Source organism: Penicillium samsonianum, assembly GCF_028829775.1.
Source record: "Penicillium samsonianum strain IBT 33392 chromosome Unknown utg000003l_segment0_segment0, whole genome shotgun sequence".
In the NCBI taxonomy this organism is placed as follows: domain Eukaryota; kingdom Fungi; phylum Ascomycota; class Eurotiomycetes; order Eurotiales; family Aspergillaceae; genus Penicillium; species Penicillium samsonianum.
The window spans coordinates 4,701,409-4,718,618 of record NW_026643261.1 but is presented as its reverse complement, the minus strand read 5'-3'; the positions used below and the strand labels follow the sequence as shown (position 1 = coordinate 4,718,618).

At 48.1% G+C, this 17,210-nt stretch overlaps 5 protein-coding genes across 5 annotated transcripts; all 5 read left to right on the top strand.

The window, feature by feature from the left end:
* Positions 1-6,906: 6,906 nt before the first annotated feature.
* Positions 6,907-9,081, top strand: N7471_005410 (protein phosphatase regulator GAC1; the record flags this gene model as incomplete). The annotated part of the gene is made up of 3 exons (XM_057278129.1): positions 6,907-7,266; positions 7,357-8,751; positions 8,803-9,081. The coding sequence occupies 3 exons, from the start codon at positions 6,907-6,909 to the stop codon at positions 9,079-9,081; spliced, it is 2,034 nt and encodes a 677-aa protein (XP_057137739.1).
* Positions 9,082-10,426: 1,345 nt separating this feature from the next.
* N7471_005409 (histone H4) lies at positions 10,427-11,053 on the top strand (the record flags this gene model as incomplete). The annotated part of the gene is made up of 2 exons (XM_057278128.1): positions 10,427-10,436; positions 10,752-11,053. 2 exons carry the CDS (start codon positions 10,427-10,429, stop codon positions 11,051-11,053), a joined length of 312 nt encoding a protein of 103 aa, XP_057137738.1.
* Positions 11,054-11,571: 518 nt separating this feature from the next.
* On the top strand, positions 11,572-12,753 carry N7471_005408 (agmatine deiminase family protein; the record flags this gene model as incomplete). The annotated part of the gene is made up of 1 exon (XM_057278127.1): positions 11,572-12,753. One exon carries the CDS (start codon positions 11,572-11,574, stop codon positions 12,751-12,753), a length of 1,182 nt encoding a protein of 393 aa, XP_057137737.1.
* A 306-nt stretch (positions 12,754-13,059) lies between these two features.
* N7471_005407 (transcriptional regulator family TF) lies at positions 13,060-14,553 on the top strand (the record flags this gene model as incomplete). Its single annotated transcript, XM_057278126.1, has 1 exon — positions 13,060-14,553. The coding sequence occupies one exon, from the start codon at positions 13,060-13,062 to the stop codon at positions 14,551-14,553; it is 1,494 nt and encodes a 497-aa protein (XP_057137736.1).
* A 186-nt stretch (positions 14,554-14,739) lies between these two features.
* Positions 14,740-17,076, top strand: N7471_005406 (uncharacterized protein; the record flags this gene model as incomplete). Its single annotated transcript, XM_057278125.1, has 3 exons — positions 14,740-15,038; positions 15,098-15,371; positions 15,430-17,076. The coding sequence occupies 3 exons, from the start codon at positions 14,740-14,742 to the stop codon at positions 17,074-17,076; spliced, it is 2,220 nt and encodes a 739-aa protein (XP_057137735.1).
* Positions 17,077-17,210: the final 134 nt, after the last annotated feature.

Below are 17,210 nucleotides of genomic sequence, written 5' to 3'. Positions count from 1 at the left end.
TTCCTCGGAGTCTGAGCACAACTGTTGTGAGGCCGGAACGTCGGAACTAGACACCTGACATTATGTGTCATGTGAGGGAAGGGCGGAACTTTGTGTATCTCTGTTTTGCCTTTTGTCTCAGTGTGCATACGACATCGCGTGGGAAATAGGCGCTGATGCTGTCTTTCCTCACTGATCTCCCGGTGCGAGATGCATGTTGTGATCATCTGCGTCGAAGTGTGGGGAAGGTCTGTGTCAAGGGAGCTCGGCTTGTAGGGCCCGTCACTGGCTCCCGCTGTGGCTTGAGGATATGGGAGAGCATAGCTTCGGAGACCTTGGATGACAGGAACAGCAGGGGATCTATTCGTCAGGTAGTGTTATCAGTTGAGGGGCTTGATTTGCTGTCCTTGTCTCGTGATAATGTCTGCATTGTCAGCTGTTTACTGGAAAGGCATAAAACACAACCTCGGAAGAGTATCAGATGTAAGGTGATAATGTCGCTCGGACAGTATGAGGTGGCAGATGCACCCCGCAATTGGGGGGCGCAGGGCGACAAGCCCAAATATACTCATCTCCGCAGATAGCGATATCCGTTGAATCCGAGAACATTGTTAGGTTACTCTGTTCTGTGTTCAGGCAATATGCTAAAGTACCAAGTCTTTGGTTTACTTACATAGGTGGTCTGGTATAAGAATAGTCGGCTTATGCCTCTGTTCCAGACATGGGATTTTAATAATATAAAAAGCTACCCGCGGACATAGCCAGGTCGATAGATACGTATATTAGAATGATAATTTTTGTCTTTTGGATGTCTTCTTTGTAGAGGGAAGGATGAAAATAATTGGCCTACAAAACCACGTTTACATGCATAATCTTTGATAGCAAACAAGAAAGAGTAATAACCTTGGAAATGATCACCCTAGCAGCGATCATTATTACTCAGATACCCCTAGACCCTCTTCAACCCCACAGAGGGACGAGCTCAATCCCCAGGGATTCTACCCCGCATCCATGGATCCTTATCTCTGTATGTAATCCAACCATGGAAACATTTGAACATTGACTGTATCTCAATAGGCGGGAAATGAGGGCCGAATTCCCGACTTACAGGGCTTTACGGGCGTTAATTCTCGTATCAAAAATGGGCGTTCTATAATGCTGACGACGGAAAACGCCTCTCCCGTGTGGAATGATAACGGGGACCCCCAAATCAGCCAATCCTCTAGCTCGGGCGTATTATGGCGGTTCGAGATAGCCGAATGCTATCCATGGATATTTTTCTATTTGTGGCTTGACTTTTAGGTAATCTATCTGCCATCCGGGTTAACCTTGGAAGATCGCCATTTTTATATAAAGAGTGGATTGAGTCAGGATAATAATAACAACTTAGCCGAGAGCAATATCAATTGAAGATTTTCAGAGATTTGATTAACCTCTCAAATCCCAACTTGTCAGACGAATTGACAATCAACCCCATGCCTGCAACTAGCAAATGTGGAGATAAAACCCCGCGACTTCGGGGTACACCTGCAAGTTGCACATCATTTTCCCCAGAGCAAGCCAACAAAACCATATATGGATACTTCCAAGCGCAAAGTGTAAACATGTCAACATGAAACCCCTGAGATAAACCCACATCCAACAGCCCAGAACAACGACCACGCACTGACCCCGTCCGTCATGCATAGCAATTGTCAGTTCGCCGCACTAATGCAGCGCCTTATGCACGGCCGCGCAGGCTAATCAAGCTATCCATGCCCCACTATCACCGCACCGTCGAGTCGTAGCTCCGGGATCGCGCGCACTGACTACCGCGCCTCCGTTCTGGCCAGTGGTCGAACTTGGTGGGGGTTGCTTTGACGCTGGCCCTTTCTCGCAATGCTATGCATAAGCGTGGGGCAAGCCAAGGTATACATACAATATACTTACTTCGAGTGAGGCTACTAGTTTGTCGGTAGTATAGGTGGCTGTTTGAAGTATATATTAGGTACATTTTTCTATAGAGTTTTTATCACATATGCACGACTAACGTTCCCAAGGCCCGTGCTGTCCCTCGACTTAGTACGTATCATGTATACCACCCAGCCGATGTAGACCGAATCGACTAAAGCGGCTGTCCCTGATCGCCTGGCCGTCTTGCCAGTGGTTGGTTGATGCCAAGATGTACAAGGTGGTGCCACTTCCTCAACAATCTTTTTTTTTGAGATACAACGTCCGGGATACAGATGCCCCTTGGGAACGTGTGTGGTCGGCAGGGATGTTAGAAGGTCAGGTGCTCGGTGTAGTGCATTGCAGAAGAGGCGCGCCTAGGATTTACGTGACGTGCAACACTGCATAGTCAGCCCATATGCGCTGCTTGCGTGCGATTTTCTTATTCTTGAGCTATCAGTAGCTGCGGGCCAATCATCGTTGAAGGTTCTATCTTGTGTCATAAATATGAATAGCGCAGGGTTGAAACGGGTTGAAACGCCTATGCTGTACAACTCGTGATTAATTGAAATGTTTGGCTGATCACAATGTTCCAATTGTATGGAGGTCTAATTGTCGTATTGAGGTCTAATCGGAATGTTGGATACACATCTTCCATCGGGTGTATACTCTGGACGATTGGACGATTGGGATATCTGGGCAGATTCTAGTTCTACAACCATAGTGCAGCGAACCGCCATATCCCATTGGCAGATCTAGACCTAATCATTGCCAACCCGACGCGAATCCGGGGGTATAGCTCGCGGGGTAAGAAGCCTTGGGGATCAGAACGCAAGTCAGCATCGCCCGGATCCCGCCTGGGGTCCGCATCAACTCCGAGTTCGCAAAGTTAGGTATGTACCATGAACGCAAGAGCTGACGCCAGCCGTATCCACGCGGGGTAGCTAGAGCTCTCTAGGAAACGCGCTGCCCCTCTCTCATTTCACTGATGCATACATACTATACTATTCACGCTTCATTTCCTTTGGTCGTTCTTGGCAAGCAGCGACTGCAGCCTGCACAGGCCGCTGCCCAAAGCGGCGGCGTGTTTTATCACCAAGTTGAAGCAGGGGAAGCTTATTCTTAGCAGTATCGGGTCAAATTGCGCGAGATGATTCTCGGAACTGAGCCGCCGATGGAGAGCTCGGTCGATGGCGCAGAGAGTCTGAGTTCAGCCACGCTAACGCCCTCGGGGTGAGTTGCAGTTTGGAATTGTCGCCAGCGAGAGAAGGCGAATTTCAAGGAGCACATCACTCCGAGTACATTCGAGTACATTACTCCGCCTGTTGAAAATGTCTCAATATGTACAGGTTGAAATTGCAAATTGCAAGATGAGATCGCATCTGGGCGATCATTTTTGAAAGTAGATCAGCAAAGGGCTCGCAATCCGTCAGAAAGTAAAATCCTAAGGCTGAACTCTGTAATCTCAAGGTTCATATGTGAACACTGTATACTTCTGATAGGTTCTGATCTGACCGCTTCGACGCTTCGACCCTACAATACTTTCTACCTACAACATAGGTATTATTCAAGGGTTGCGGGTTATAACCTAATTCGGGTTTCCCATGGACCGGACAACCGATGGAGGGGTTCTCAAATTTCGGGATCAAATTAGAAAAAAGCAAAGAAAAGATAAAAAAAGCAAAAACAAAAAGCGCACGGAAGTTTCCAGGGTCTCGGCAAGAAGGGGCTAAACGGACGTTATCGCCCTGCAGCTCGGAATGTTGCGACCTTGCCGCTCACCGAGACGTTCATATTGGCAATTTGAGGATCCCATCAGAACTGTATCGGGTACGCCCGTAGGCTACTCCGTAGATTATCCACCTGCGCACATTCAGTCCGTGGATACCAGGAGTTTTGCGGGAGAACTCCATCCTGAAAAGGAGGGGTTACAAACCTGGAGATCAACAACCATGAGGTTGTGCAGATGAGTTCGAGACTGTCGAACGGTTACGAGTCGAGACTCTGGCCGGGTACCCACCATGCGCCATTGGGGGGCGCTTCAGGGTTTCGCCAATCTCGTGGCATTTCCGAGGAGATCATTATTAAAATAAAACACCTCGAATCTATAACGCCAAAGCCATAACGCCATCTGAAAGCCACCTGTTTTGTTGGGATAGTTCAATGAATAGAGTGGCAAAAGAGGAAAATTCTGCGCCGCTAATACTTTGGAACAAAGGGGTTGGTGGTCCGGGCGTGGGCGTCTATACTCCGTACAAGAGCTCGGGAAGGCTTGCTTGGAAATAACATTTCAAAAAAAGAACATTATAATAATAATCACTTGTATGACACTTTATTGGTGAGACATGGAGATGAGAGTCGCCGTGGGGGCTGAAGGGATCGTGAAACGCCAAAAACCAATTCAGATATTGGCCTCGTCACTAGGAATTCCACAGCTAAGTCAATGATTAGAGCAATTAATTTAATTAATGCAACTTATACTTCCAAGCTCAGCGAGCATGCCACTTCAACTCTACACCTACGTATGTTGAAGATTGTAGGATCAAAAGAATAGTGGAATATGCATCATGATACTTCCAAGACTTGGAATTATTAAATGTCTTGGAGTACAAAAAAAAAAAGTTGGTTGATATGCTGCACGAGCGACCGGGGGTCCAGACCTCCCGCCAAGTGGACGAAAACCAGGCATCTGGGGACTATCAAATGCACGTTGACATCATGGACTATCCGCGTGGAATTACCACGACCCTATATATTATATTATTTATTGTACGGAGTATACATATGAGAAGTCGTGATTTCGGATCTGCATTCGGACATTGGAATTCCTTCTGGGGAAGTCGTGATCGATTCGTGATTTCTTCAGTTATTACACTAATCCGATTGGAAATCATCCGACTAGAATAATCTCAAACCCATATCTCTATATCTCCATATCTTCATACTCCATACTCCATTCTCTCGGACCGGCTTTTTGCGGCACCCTTGGTGGAGCCCTGGAGTGCATGTTTATGGGTAGAGATCCACCGAACTCCGGAGTACAGCACAAGTGCACTTACAATGACCGAGACTATATTCAAATGCACCATGCACGTCACAGTAGGATTCCATACATAAACTGGACAACGACAATTTCGAAATTCTTGTTCTCGGTTTGATATCTACGTAGTTGGACCATGGTCGTGTAGCGGGAAAGGAAACCTACTGTCGTTCCACCGCCGATAACATGTTCATTTGTAGAGTACCGTATCCGGAAGTGTTGGAAAGTCTCGATAACAGAGTATGATCGAGTTAATTTACATTCTAGACACTATTTTCCCACTTTCTTATTTCGCTATCTATTTCCTTGTCTAGTATTTACAATGTAATCCGACCGGAGACAACTCCAGAGTAACTTCAACCCCTTTGGCACTTCCCCCAGGATTTCATATCGCATATGCTGGAACACGGTGTAGTTGAGGTGTGCCGAAGGGGAGGGATGAGTGGATATTATGCTTCTAGCACTTGCATGGCGCAATGTATCCCTAGTTACCTGTGCGCGCCAAACGAAAAAAAAAAAAAGTTCGACTCTTCTACCTGCCACAGGCTAGGAGAATCTGGGTCAAACAGGTTTTGGCTGGGCCGATCCATAAATCTCGACCAATCTTTGGACCACGGGGCCTCACTAGTCAATTGATAAGGGAAGATCAGTGTACCACACACCGATTCTCCATGGCACTGGGAAAAGGTTGGATAAACGATAAGAGTATATATTTTTTTCGAAAGACGCATTTTGATGTTTTGGGGATAATGATGGGTGTTACAAAATGATATGCGTCAGGTCAAAAACAGGGAACACAGTTGAAGCAAAGTTAGTGTACGGAGTACATGGACCTCTTTAGCGCCTGTGGGCTGATGGAGGTCTGTAGTCCGCTAATTGTGACACTAGGGGGAACGGCCAGTGCATTATAGTGAGCTCGCAAAGTGTAGGATCGTCCAACGTTCTCGTGCGAATAGACCACATGTCGGAGAATTTGAAAAAAATCAATGGGAGAGGGGGGAATAGCAGATGGTGAGATCAATTAAAGAAGTCCACGGGTATATTCGAGGATATCAACTGCAATCAGATTGACAATTGACAATGGAATGTAGAAATAGAAATAGGTAAATGATAAAGTCTAGTAAAAAGAAATAGAAAAAGAAAATAGGAAAAAAAGACCTAGAAAAAAAAAAAAAAAAAAAAAACCTGGAAGTATCCCCCACCTATACGGGACGCACTGACCTTGGTGGTATCGAAGCGGAGTCTATGCAAAGCAGACGCACCTTGACAATAATTTTTATGGCATTATCTTTATCTACTTTTTATTTTAGGATTTAGGATTTAGAATTTCTCGCAAAAAGCTATAATACCGGATTTTATCTCTTTTCTGGTGAATATTTTCTTTACATCTCCCATCCCGGCTTATCTTCTCTCAACGGTCATAGCGGGAATGGCTGCTTGATTTGCCACTATAACTTCCAAGGTACCTTTAAATCACCTCTCTCGCCCTTGATCGCGGCTGTGCCGGGAGCTTGACAATTTTTTTTTCCTTTCTTTTTTATATTGTACATCTTGTCTCTTCTCTGTACTATTTTAAACGATTCCTTTTGCCGATACTTTTGGCTAATACCTCGCCACTCGATGTTCATGCTTCACGGTATTGATAAGCTCTCTCCTTCCCTCAAACCCCAAACCCAATTCCCTTCAAAGTTATCTCGTTCCGTGAAACCTTGACTTTTCCACTGGCACCTTCCTCAAGTGTCACCCCACTCCCCTTTTATTCCCTGATGAAATGGCATGTCGTCTTTCCTCGCCTCTTGCCACTCCTTCACCTTTGCCACAATACGGAATTTAATGAACCCTTACTGACGGCCAGAGCTACTTCAGACACTTTATTGTGATTGAAACATTGGACACCCGCGAGTCTTTACTATCTACCTTTCATCCCCTTCTTGTGTTGAGACACACAAGTCGGCCGGATGCCATACACTGCGCCGTTGAAGACGTTGCTCTCCGCGCAGCACATTGAATACTCCCAACCAACCGAGCCTTCTGAGCGGCCCGGTTTGGCTCGCTCCTCGTCGGGACGGGCTCAGAATTCCCGTTCATATTCCTCTACCTCATATACCCGTCGTCATCGGAGGAGTCCTTCGAACAGCAAACCGACAGTGCATTCCACTCCAGAATCCCCGGCCCGGGCTTCCCCCTCTATCGATCCACATGCCAGTCTCCGTCAGTCCCCACCGCCGATAAGCAATGCTATCATCCCTCCCGGGGCGGTAATCTCCCCCCTGAGTCTGGACCGAACTCAAGTGATGAAGAATCACCACACCGGAGTGGTGAGGGTGTCAAGTTTGACGAGCTGGAGGCTGCCGTTCGATCAATCAAATTGAGGCGGGAGAGCTCACCGGAAAGAATGGATTCATCAGACCACCCAGAAATGCCGGCTCGGCCCTCATCAAGTGCGCCGTCAACCACTGAGGCAAAGCCCACTCGTCCCAAGCTCCCCCCACCTACCATTATCCAAAGAAGCTCGCAAGATTACTCATTCTCGATCATCCACTGAAACCGCCATCGAGTTGGCTCGTGAATCGGCACTGACTAGCTCGCCCGAAGGAAGTGACGTGGAGATGCCGTGCAAGCCCCCAATGGTCCGTAAGAAGTCAGGTGAGCTTGTTCGACCTGCCCTGCGCCCTTCTTTGGCACGGCGACGACCATCCAGCATGCCTGGTACTCCCGTCTATTCCAAAGCGGTGCACTTTGACTCCCACTTGGAACATATCCGTCACTTCCTCCAGCTGGACAGACCATTGGCTGTCAGCACAGAAACATCACCAGTTGAAAACCACGACACCGAGGCCGAGTTTCCCTTTGGCGGTCCATCGTGGGAATGGGAGATCAAGCTCGCCAATTGGCCCAAGGATATCTCGTCACGTGCGACTTGTCCGGTCCGCCTCGAGCGATTGTTCTTGTCGACTGATAAGAGCACTTTGATCGGCACTGTGGCAGTGGCGAATCTTGCTTTCCACAAGAATGTGACCGCTCGTTTCACACTGGATTATTGGAGGACTACCTCGGAGGTTGCAGCGGCATACTGCCACGATGTTCGCCGCCAGCAAGCTGCCGATGGGTTCGATCGCTTTTCGTTCGATCTCAAGCTGGATGATCAGGCCAATCTGGAGACCAAGACCATGTTTATGTGCATCCGCTATAACGTGGATGGACAGGAATATTGGGATAACAATGATTCGGTGAACTATCAGGTTGATTTCCACAAGGTGCCCAAGAACCCTACGAGCAAGCCTCCAAGTGGCGGATCTCGCCCTGCTCTTCCGCGCAGCCGATCCTTCACCAGCTCTCATACCGCTCGACCGCAATCCATGCCGCCTAACTATGATTTCCCCGATGTCAGCGATAAGACGCCATTCACGAATCCTTTCGATGATGCGAATGGTGCGCCCTTGGCCCGTAAGCCCTCGGATGACATCGATACGGTCGCGCCGCCCAAACGCCGTGAAAACTCCAACCGCCAGGCATTTGGGAATCGGTACGACTTCGGAGCGTCGCTGTCTGCTGCTATGCGGTCAAAGGCGCCTCTAGATCGGACCGCTCTGACTGCCCGCGCGAAATCTGGGGAGACCGTGGCGCCGGAGACCAAACCCACCAAGAAAGCCCCCAGTTTTGGGCAGGGCCATGGTTCTGCAGTGAGCGATAATTTCCGCACCGGAGGTCGTGTGGGAGATCTAAAACCGTCCTCTTTGGTATCTAGCAAGCCACAGCTCGAGTCTTCCGTGTACCAGGAGTTGGTCGATAAGTACTGCTTTGTAAGTTTCTCAACAGCAAATCGCACCATCACAGCCAACTAACTCTCATAGTATGGGTCTCCGCAAGGATCGAACCTGAAGGCACACCCATCGATCTCGAGCGGTCGTGAAGGCGAGGCCCCAAAGCATATCTCTGCCCCAGCCTGTTCTTCGCCGCCGCTGTCTCCTCGGTCTCCTGCTCCTCTCCGGGCTCCTGTCGCCGAAGCACCCCGTGCTTCTGTTAGCCCACGCGCCTCTCCGCTGCCCTCAGCCTCACCCCTGGCCTTTCGCCATTCTTTCCACCACAATTTCATGAATGATCCTCACTCTCCTACGGTCATTAGAGGGTGAGTAACATAGATTGTTCTATGACAGCGTCCAACCTGGCTATGATCCTCCCGGTCGGCCTTTGAAGCATATCGTTGACGACTGTCGTGAAGGGCATCTGGTAGTCCTTGTGTGGAAATGGACAGATCTGTTGGCCCAATTTCGACCCCTTTGACCCCAGCGCGTATCTGTGCACTTTGATGGATGGATTTCTTTTGTCTTTTTGACTCCCTCTCAACATTACCTGCTCTATTCGCCAGTGGTTTCGACCAGCAGCACATGTGAGCGATTGTCTCTGCGATGCCTAATAAACCGCGGACGTTTCGTTGAATCATTCGTTGCGGCTCGTTACCACCAGTCGTCGGCCCAATTTATCGACGCGCCCGTCCCAGCTGTTGTCTGGTGCGGTCATTCTCTTTTTTTGTTTACCTCTGTGTGCTGCTTTGGCCACGCATGATGACGCTACGATTTCTTTTCCGAGGCCTTTTTCGATTCTTTGCTGTTCTTTCTTGGATGGCCCTTCCTTTTCAACGCAAAAAGTTTTTAGTATGCCTGCCTCCGCTCTTGATCTCGATGCATTGACTTTATGGGTTTTTCTTTTTTGATTGCATGGTGTTCTGGCGTTTTCTCTTTGCTGTGTTTTTTTTTCCGCTTGTTATTCCGGTTTCAGTTCCACTACAGTCTAACTTTCTGGTTGGACGTGGACAGGGGATGCGAAGACGTGAGGACGCGAAGATAGTGATACATGAATGCCTACTATATAGGCAACGCGACATAGTTTTGAAATGACACGAGACATGATGAACGCGACCAACTGGATCTTCTTTTGTCACTCGTAGCTTGTTAGGATAACTTCTAAAACATAAATTATTTTCCCGCTACTCAATGAAAATGCTAGTCACGCGTTGAAAAGCTAAGGAGTAGAAAAGAAGTAACTCACATTCATTCGAGTGGTGAAGTCTTGGGGTATACTTCCAGATTGGGCTAGCGCCACCCCTATCTTATCGTCACGTGATCAGTATCAATGTCGCTGGACGCAGGAAAATGCGGGTTCGCCGATGCCTGGTAGACGTGCTGGAAACCGACCCTTCATAACGCCCTTTTTCTTTCCCCGCCGCCCGCCAATCACCGCCGCATTGCAGAATGGATAAATCTCTCGCTTACCTAAAATACCTACTTTCCGGATCACGCGTAATCGGCTTTCCTATTTAAACTGCCTTCCCCCTCCATGTAGTGATTTTCTTATTTTACCCCCCTCTCTTATCCTCAACGCCAGCCCATTAAACGCGTGTTTTTCATCGTTTATCAACACCACAGATCTCGATTCATCTACATTTCTAAAGACTTTCAATTCTTCATATCTGAAACTATGTCTGGACGTAAGTATTACTATTTTTTCCACGTGTTGTTGTCACTACATACCCCCATCTGTTTGTTGTCGGCGTGGTGAAGTTCCCAAAATAAGAACTGGTGATGCCCCTTTCGGCACGTGATTCATGCCTCAGGCACCAACTGCCTCCCGCCTTTCCTAATTAGGAAAGGCCGTTCGCCTTTACGCATCTTAACACAACCTCCAATCACCCTCAACTCCCTATACTCCCCTTCTCTTCATCCTGTTTTATATTATACTTCCACATACCAAGCCCTACTACCATCCCACAATTCCTCGAGCAATAACTAACAAACCAAAACAGGCGGCAAAGGCGGAAAGGGTCTCGGCAAAGGCGGTGCCAAGCGCCACCGCAAGATCTTGCGTGACAACATCCAGGGAATCACCAAGCCGGCTATCCGCCGTCTCGCCCGTCGTGGCGGTGTCAAGCGTATCTCCGCCATGATCTACGAGGAGACTCGCGGTGTCCTCAAGTCCTTCCTTGAGTCCGTCATCCGTGACGCTGTCACCTACACCGAGCACGCAAAGCGTAAGACCGTCACTTCCCTCGACGTCGTCTACGCCCTCAAGCGCCAGGGCCGTACCCTCTACGGTTTCGGTGGTTAGATTTGTCTTGCGACATTCATGGTCTTGAGCGAATTACTGCTCACTCACTTCGTGTGAGCTGCTGTGCCGGTCGGAGGCTTTCACTACTTAATGCGCTACGGTGTGATGGGTTTCTTCTTTTCTGCGTCAAATGGTTATGGGGTTTAGGGAATTTCTTTGGGACTGCTTTTTTGCCCTCCGAGGGTTGGGATCGACTTTTCTTTTCGTGTCAAGGGCCATCGTCCTTCAACTAGTTGCTGATAGGCTCTCGGATTGACTCCATGGAGTTCAATACAACGTCTGCTATCAATCATGTGGTCTTTGACGTAATTTGTATTTTGCCGTAGCAAATAATTTTAGTAGTTGAGGTAGTAGACTGGTTATGTATGCTGTCTTGAATAAATGACCGTCTTCCTACCCGGAACGGCGGAGAATATTCCCCCGCACCTGACTTTAGACTCCACTTCCAGCAGGCTTCACCGATAACACAATTGGATTTTCCCTCCTCATTACAAAGTGAACTCGGCCTCTTGAGCAGAATGTCTGTTAGCATCCCACCAGTCGTTGCAAATATGGTTTCACCTTTAGTAAAAGGAAGGTTTTTCTTACCTCAGGAGACTGCCCGTCATGCCGCGACCATTCTGGGATTCCCATCCAAAGCCTCCATCGCCTCGACATACTACGAAAGTGCATGTGTCGACATTGCTAGTTTGGCTTCTGTCATCTCGGCACATGAGCCAGTTCGACTATATGCGCGACCCGAAGATGTCCAGAAAGCAAAGTCAATGATTAGCCAAGCTATTACAAAATATCCGAGTGACACCTCCAATATCTCTGTCATTCCGTTCCTCACAAATCACCTCTGGGTCCGCGATACAGGCCCTGTCTATGTACGTGGCGTTGGCGAATATATCCATCAACGCTTTGCAATCAACTTCCGTTTCAGTGAATGGGGAAGAAAACATGAGCTTGGCGCCCACGACCGGGCTTCGGATGGGCTTGACTGGCCTGTGATGACGCCTGAACAGATCGAAGAAAACAGAAGCTTTGCCCGCAGGGTTATCGAATCTGATGTTCTCCCGTCTCGGGTGACTCAAGTGGAATCACAGATTTGTTTGGAAGGTGGTGCACTAGTTGTCGATGGCGAAGGCACACTTCTGGCCACTGAAAGCAGCATCATCAATGAAAATCGCAACCCAGGTCTCTCGAAGACCGCGATTGAGACAGAGCTGCGTCGTCTGCTAGGGGTTGAGAAAATCATCTGGTTTCCTGGCAGAAAAGATCTGGATGTTACTGATGTCCATGTTGACGCTGAAGTCAACTTTGTCCGGCCCGGAGTTGTTGTCCTCTCGCGGCCCCATTCTAGCGTGCCTAAGGAATGGGTGGAGGTTTATGAAGAGATCAAGGACATTCTGGGGAAGTCAGTCGATGCGAAGGGTCGCCCTTTCGAGGTACACGTAGTAGACGAGCCGAACCCCAACATCTTCGGGGTCTTGTCTTACGATGAACCAGCGACGAACTACGTGAATTTCTATTTCGTCAATGGAGGGCTTATTCTTCCCCAGTTCGGTGATACTCGGCGAGATCAAGAGGCCCTGGTACTATTTCAAAAGCTGTGCTCTGATCGCGTGATTCGGCCTGTGTTTTTGTCTGCGCTTCCATTGGCTGGGGGTGTGATTCACTGCGCAACCCAACCGATACTTTTGGTGGACGAGGAATAGTACCACACGCATTGTGAAATAATGACATGCTCTTAACCCATTATCTCTATTACAGACCATAAAACCCTGGATCTTAAATGAGATCTATGGATCTGATCGTAATACCGGAATAGGAAGTTAATACGCCGATCAAAACGGGAAATCTTGGGGCGAGCGGGGAAATCGGGCGATCTTGCCGGCCCCCGGGGACCTCCCCGAATTCATACAACCATTGACATCCATTTTGGAAACTGAGCAGACTGCTTCCAGTCTACTCCACGGCTCGCGATATATTGCTATTTATATTCGCGGATTCGCGCTAGAATTATGGGGAAGGCCTGCGACTATTGCAACTTGAGTCAAGAGAAAGAGAAACGCACTGCAGGTGCTAGTCCGACATGCATCAGATGTAGTCGTCTAAAGACTGGCTCTACCGCTCTTCATACAAAGCGCATGAGATACCGTACTTCTGCGAAACACTTCCCACATGAGGATTTGCGGGTTTCCACTGTGGTGTCGCGACAGCGCGCCAAGTTCAAAAAAAGCGAGAGCCATGCCTCATCTTCCTCATCCAGTTCGGGCTCCTCTTGCAGCTCGCCTCCCAAAGATGACGAATCTTGGACACCAGACAGCACCGATATCAGGATAATATCGCCAGAGAAATTACTCGCCGCCCCCGCCAACTTCGAAACGATATCAGATGCGTTGCGCACCGTTGGGGATTCGGAACAATTCTCAGTTACACATGCACCATTCGTATTTGGACATAGTTTTCTTCCGGGATTCCAAAAGACTATTTATGCTGTTTTGCAACTATCCGCCCCGATCCTGATTGAAGGATACCTGGCCTATCTTGGACTGATGACAAATTACCAAAATTCCCCTGTTATACGCCGGAGCCCGCCCGATATGTCTAGGGCAGCGAAGGGATTGCAGCGTCTGAGAAGTGTGGAAATCACAAACGATTACGACGCAGCCTGCACTCTCTTCCTGGGCCAGAAAATGTACGTGTTCGATGTACTCACGGCAACATACTCTAGTACAGCCCACACTATCGTTCGGAGCTCCCTCATTTCGACCAAAGCATGGCTTCCCAGAATGGTGCAAATCCCAATGATGGACATAATAACCATGGCCCCGATTCTGATAGACACGGTCGAGTGTTTAATACACCGTGAGATCCCTATAATACGACTCGATCCCCAGCGTCGCGTCATCGTTGACCGCTGTCTTGGTCTTTGCGCAACACTCCTTCCTCATCTTTACGACATCTGCGAGTGTAGTAATACGTTGAAGAGAGAAACTCCTGCTGTCGGGTCTGAATCACACTCAGCCATTCATGACCGACTAGATGAAATAGAACAGGCGATCCGACGCTGGCGGCCCCGAACCCCCACCGGACTGTTCGACACTTACGGCCAGTATCCGGTTCTAGCAATGGTGACACAAGCAAATGTGTATCGTCTGGCAGCTTTATTAATCCTCCATCGGCTGCGATATCCGCTAGGAGTCGAGGATGGGCCAGCGTGGACACTTGCAAATGGAATATTTTCTGAGTTGTCGTTCTTTGCCAAATTGGCGGTCAATGTAAAGGAATCTAGCGCGCTGCCTGTGGTGTTTCCTTTGACGTTGGCCATGTTTGAGATACATGGACCCGGAGAAGCTTTGGTGGAACGCTTGACCTCATTCACAGTCCAAAGTGTGTGCATATCGCGGCTTCGGGAATTTGTGAAGTTGGCTAGGGGGTCGAGGGAGTCTGGATATGGGGGCATTTGGTTTGACTTGGTTGATACACATCTTCGTGTTGCGGTACCACCGTAGCTCTGGGTTGGTCTCAACAGCAATCCTTTCATGTATAGTATTATTTCAGCGATGGTGGCTTGTTTCAACGGGTCAGATGGCTCTGTTTTATAATGTTGTCAGCTTGGGCACATATGAAGGCGGGGTAATAGTACTTCTCAGCGCAGTGTCCATCAGTCTTACATCTCTTGCTCGTACGAATTCATAATGGACAACTCGCTGTTTTCTCTATATTTTTCATACAAGAGTGCGACAAAGTCTGTCGTGGACTGGCTCGTTTCGACAGTTGGCCGTGAACGGTTCCACCTCGATGCACGGCCCAGCACCACTGAAATCGTGAATGCTGCAATCCTTGTTCGCGACCAAAAGTTACCAGTTCCAGAATACGTGCTCGACAAGCTTCGAAACATTCTCAAGAAGAGAAGGGCAGTTCATAGTCTCTATGTAGAGCGCGCTGCCTCGGACCAACAAGAAGAGAACTTGAAGCATAAAGCTTTTATAGATAGGTGCAATGTCTCGTTTCAGCAAGTTTCCGCTTGTTATTAGTGACTGATCGAGTCAACAGACTCGAGCAGACATATCAGATATTGTTGCCACTAGCGAAATCGACGCAGTCACTTCCAGTTTCGACCAGCAAGGCAAGCGAAACAAGATCATCATCTTCGGCGCCTAATCGATACGCATGCTTGGCAGATTTAGATCTCACGGTCCATCATGAGCCTGATTCTGGAATGCAAAATCAGGACCCTACTAGTGCAGCAAACGCCTTAACGACAGAAAAGGTCGAACACGTGTTACAAGATGATGAGCTAGGCGAGTACATCGAGCTCAGCCTCTTGGTATATGTACGAGAAAGGTTCCAACTATTTCGATGAACAATATTAACACGATAATTAGGAACTCGATGCCATTTGCGAAAAGGTGAACGGATTCTGGGTCGATGCAGCATCGGGAAATCTCTCTATCATTGTCGCCGGATTCTTGACCAATACGGCCTACCACGCAGTAGAAAGAATTATGCAAAGCTCAACTGGACTGGCGGATAATGCTATACTGATCTCTAAATGGTATCTCACCAAAAGAGACTTCAGAATCAGATTCACCGATATTCCAGAACTCCAGCATGATTATCAACGTTTCGCTAACAATCTTGGATTGATGCATTATTGGCAAATTCTTCACCACTGCCGCACCCTTGATGAGTATAAAGAGATACTTCCCACCGCTGGCAGTCAACAAAATCCGAGAGATTTTATACACAGACTTGTCGACAGTCGAGCATCCTACAATCTTGACGATTCGGCTTTTGATAAAATGCAGGAAAGCATGCGACAACTTCTTGTTTCGGGCCGAGCTATCAGTTCACTAGAAGAAGAACGGATGAAGGCAGAACCTCTTCTCCCTGCTCTAGATGCGGCACTAAGAAACCCAAAATCGCCAATTCCAACGCATCTTGTTTTCGGTATGGATATGCTGCTATCAACGTACAAGTCATTCTTGTGGTCCAATGAAAATACAAATCAAGTAAATTGCCGGATTATATCATTGAAGTTCGCCAACGACGTCATCAAGAGTATCACAGATTGCATGCCATGTTTGGAGAAGCTTTGTTGGTGTCAGACTCCGGACAATTGCACCTGCCCATATAAACAATATATCTGCGATTTCCGAAGCAAGCTGGAAACTTACTTCCAAGAAAAAAGGTTTGATCTCTACTATCAAGCACCTTGGGTTGCATCTGGCCACATGATCGAGATCCTCTATTTATCCATGTATGAAGGGGTCAACTTGTGCTGCGCGAGTAACTACGTCATGACAGTACTCCATCTCTACAACGCTCTCTTGGAAGTGAGCCCGCAGATGCAGCGAGTGACTTGGCTAGATCAAATGTGTGTGATTTTCACAAAGTCCCTCTTCCCGGGATCAATCCCAAAAAGCAACTTCAGCTCAGTCTTTCGTCGGTCGAGTGGAGGCCAGTTGATCAAAACTTCGAGTTTACACAGTGAGAATGATTTCCGATTCTCTCGTGGACCCTCTTTCTTCAGCGATCGACCCACCGGTTGTCCTCAGCTGTCTCGGTTTTATGCTCAGCATATGATAAACTATCAACTAAGCGGAGAGTTGTGGGTTCGGATTTACGAAGAGCGGAGAGTGGACAATCCCACACCAAGTCAAATAAGAGCGGCTTCCCAGCAACTTAGTTCAACCGTTTTCACCGTAACCATGGAGAAAATCAAAAATACCGTGTTGCCAGAGCTTGAAGGAGATATGCCAGTAGCTCGGATTGATTATTTTGCAGTTTTCCGGGTTTGCATCCAGATCTTAGAGGACTTATGTGTGCACATGGAAGGTTCAAATGACCCGGCTACTGCTCAGCGCGGCTATGAGTTAGTGGACGCTTTATTGGGCGATATTAGTCAACATGAAAAGGATGCTGAGCTCGGTCGTTGGCTCCCATACCTACGGCCGCTGAACAAAGCTGTCCTCGCGTTTGCATCGTTGGATAAGGACAGGTCATTGCGTGAATTTGCCTGGGATATTTAGCCGTGAATTGAATATATTTCCCTACGATACATACATTTCCACTATTGTCCAGGAGTATAATAAAAAAGGAATACGTGCTAGCTTTATTTGAGCCTTGCGACATGGGAAAAATAATTGAATCATGCTAGTTGAAG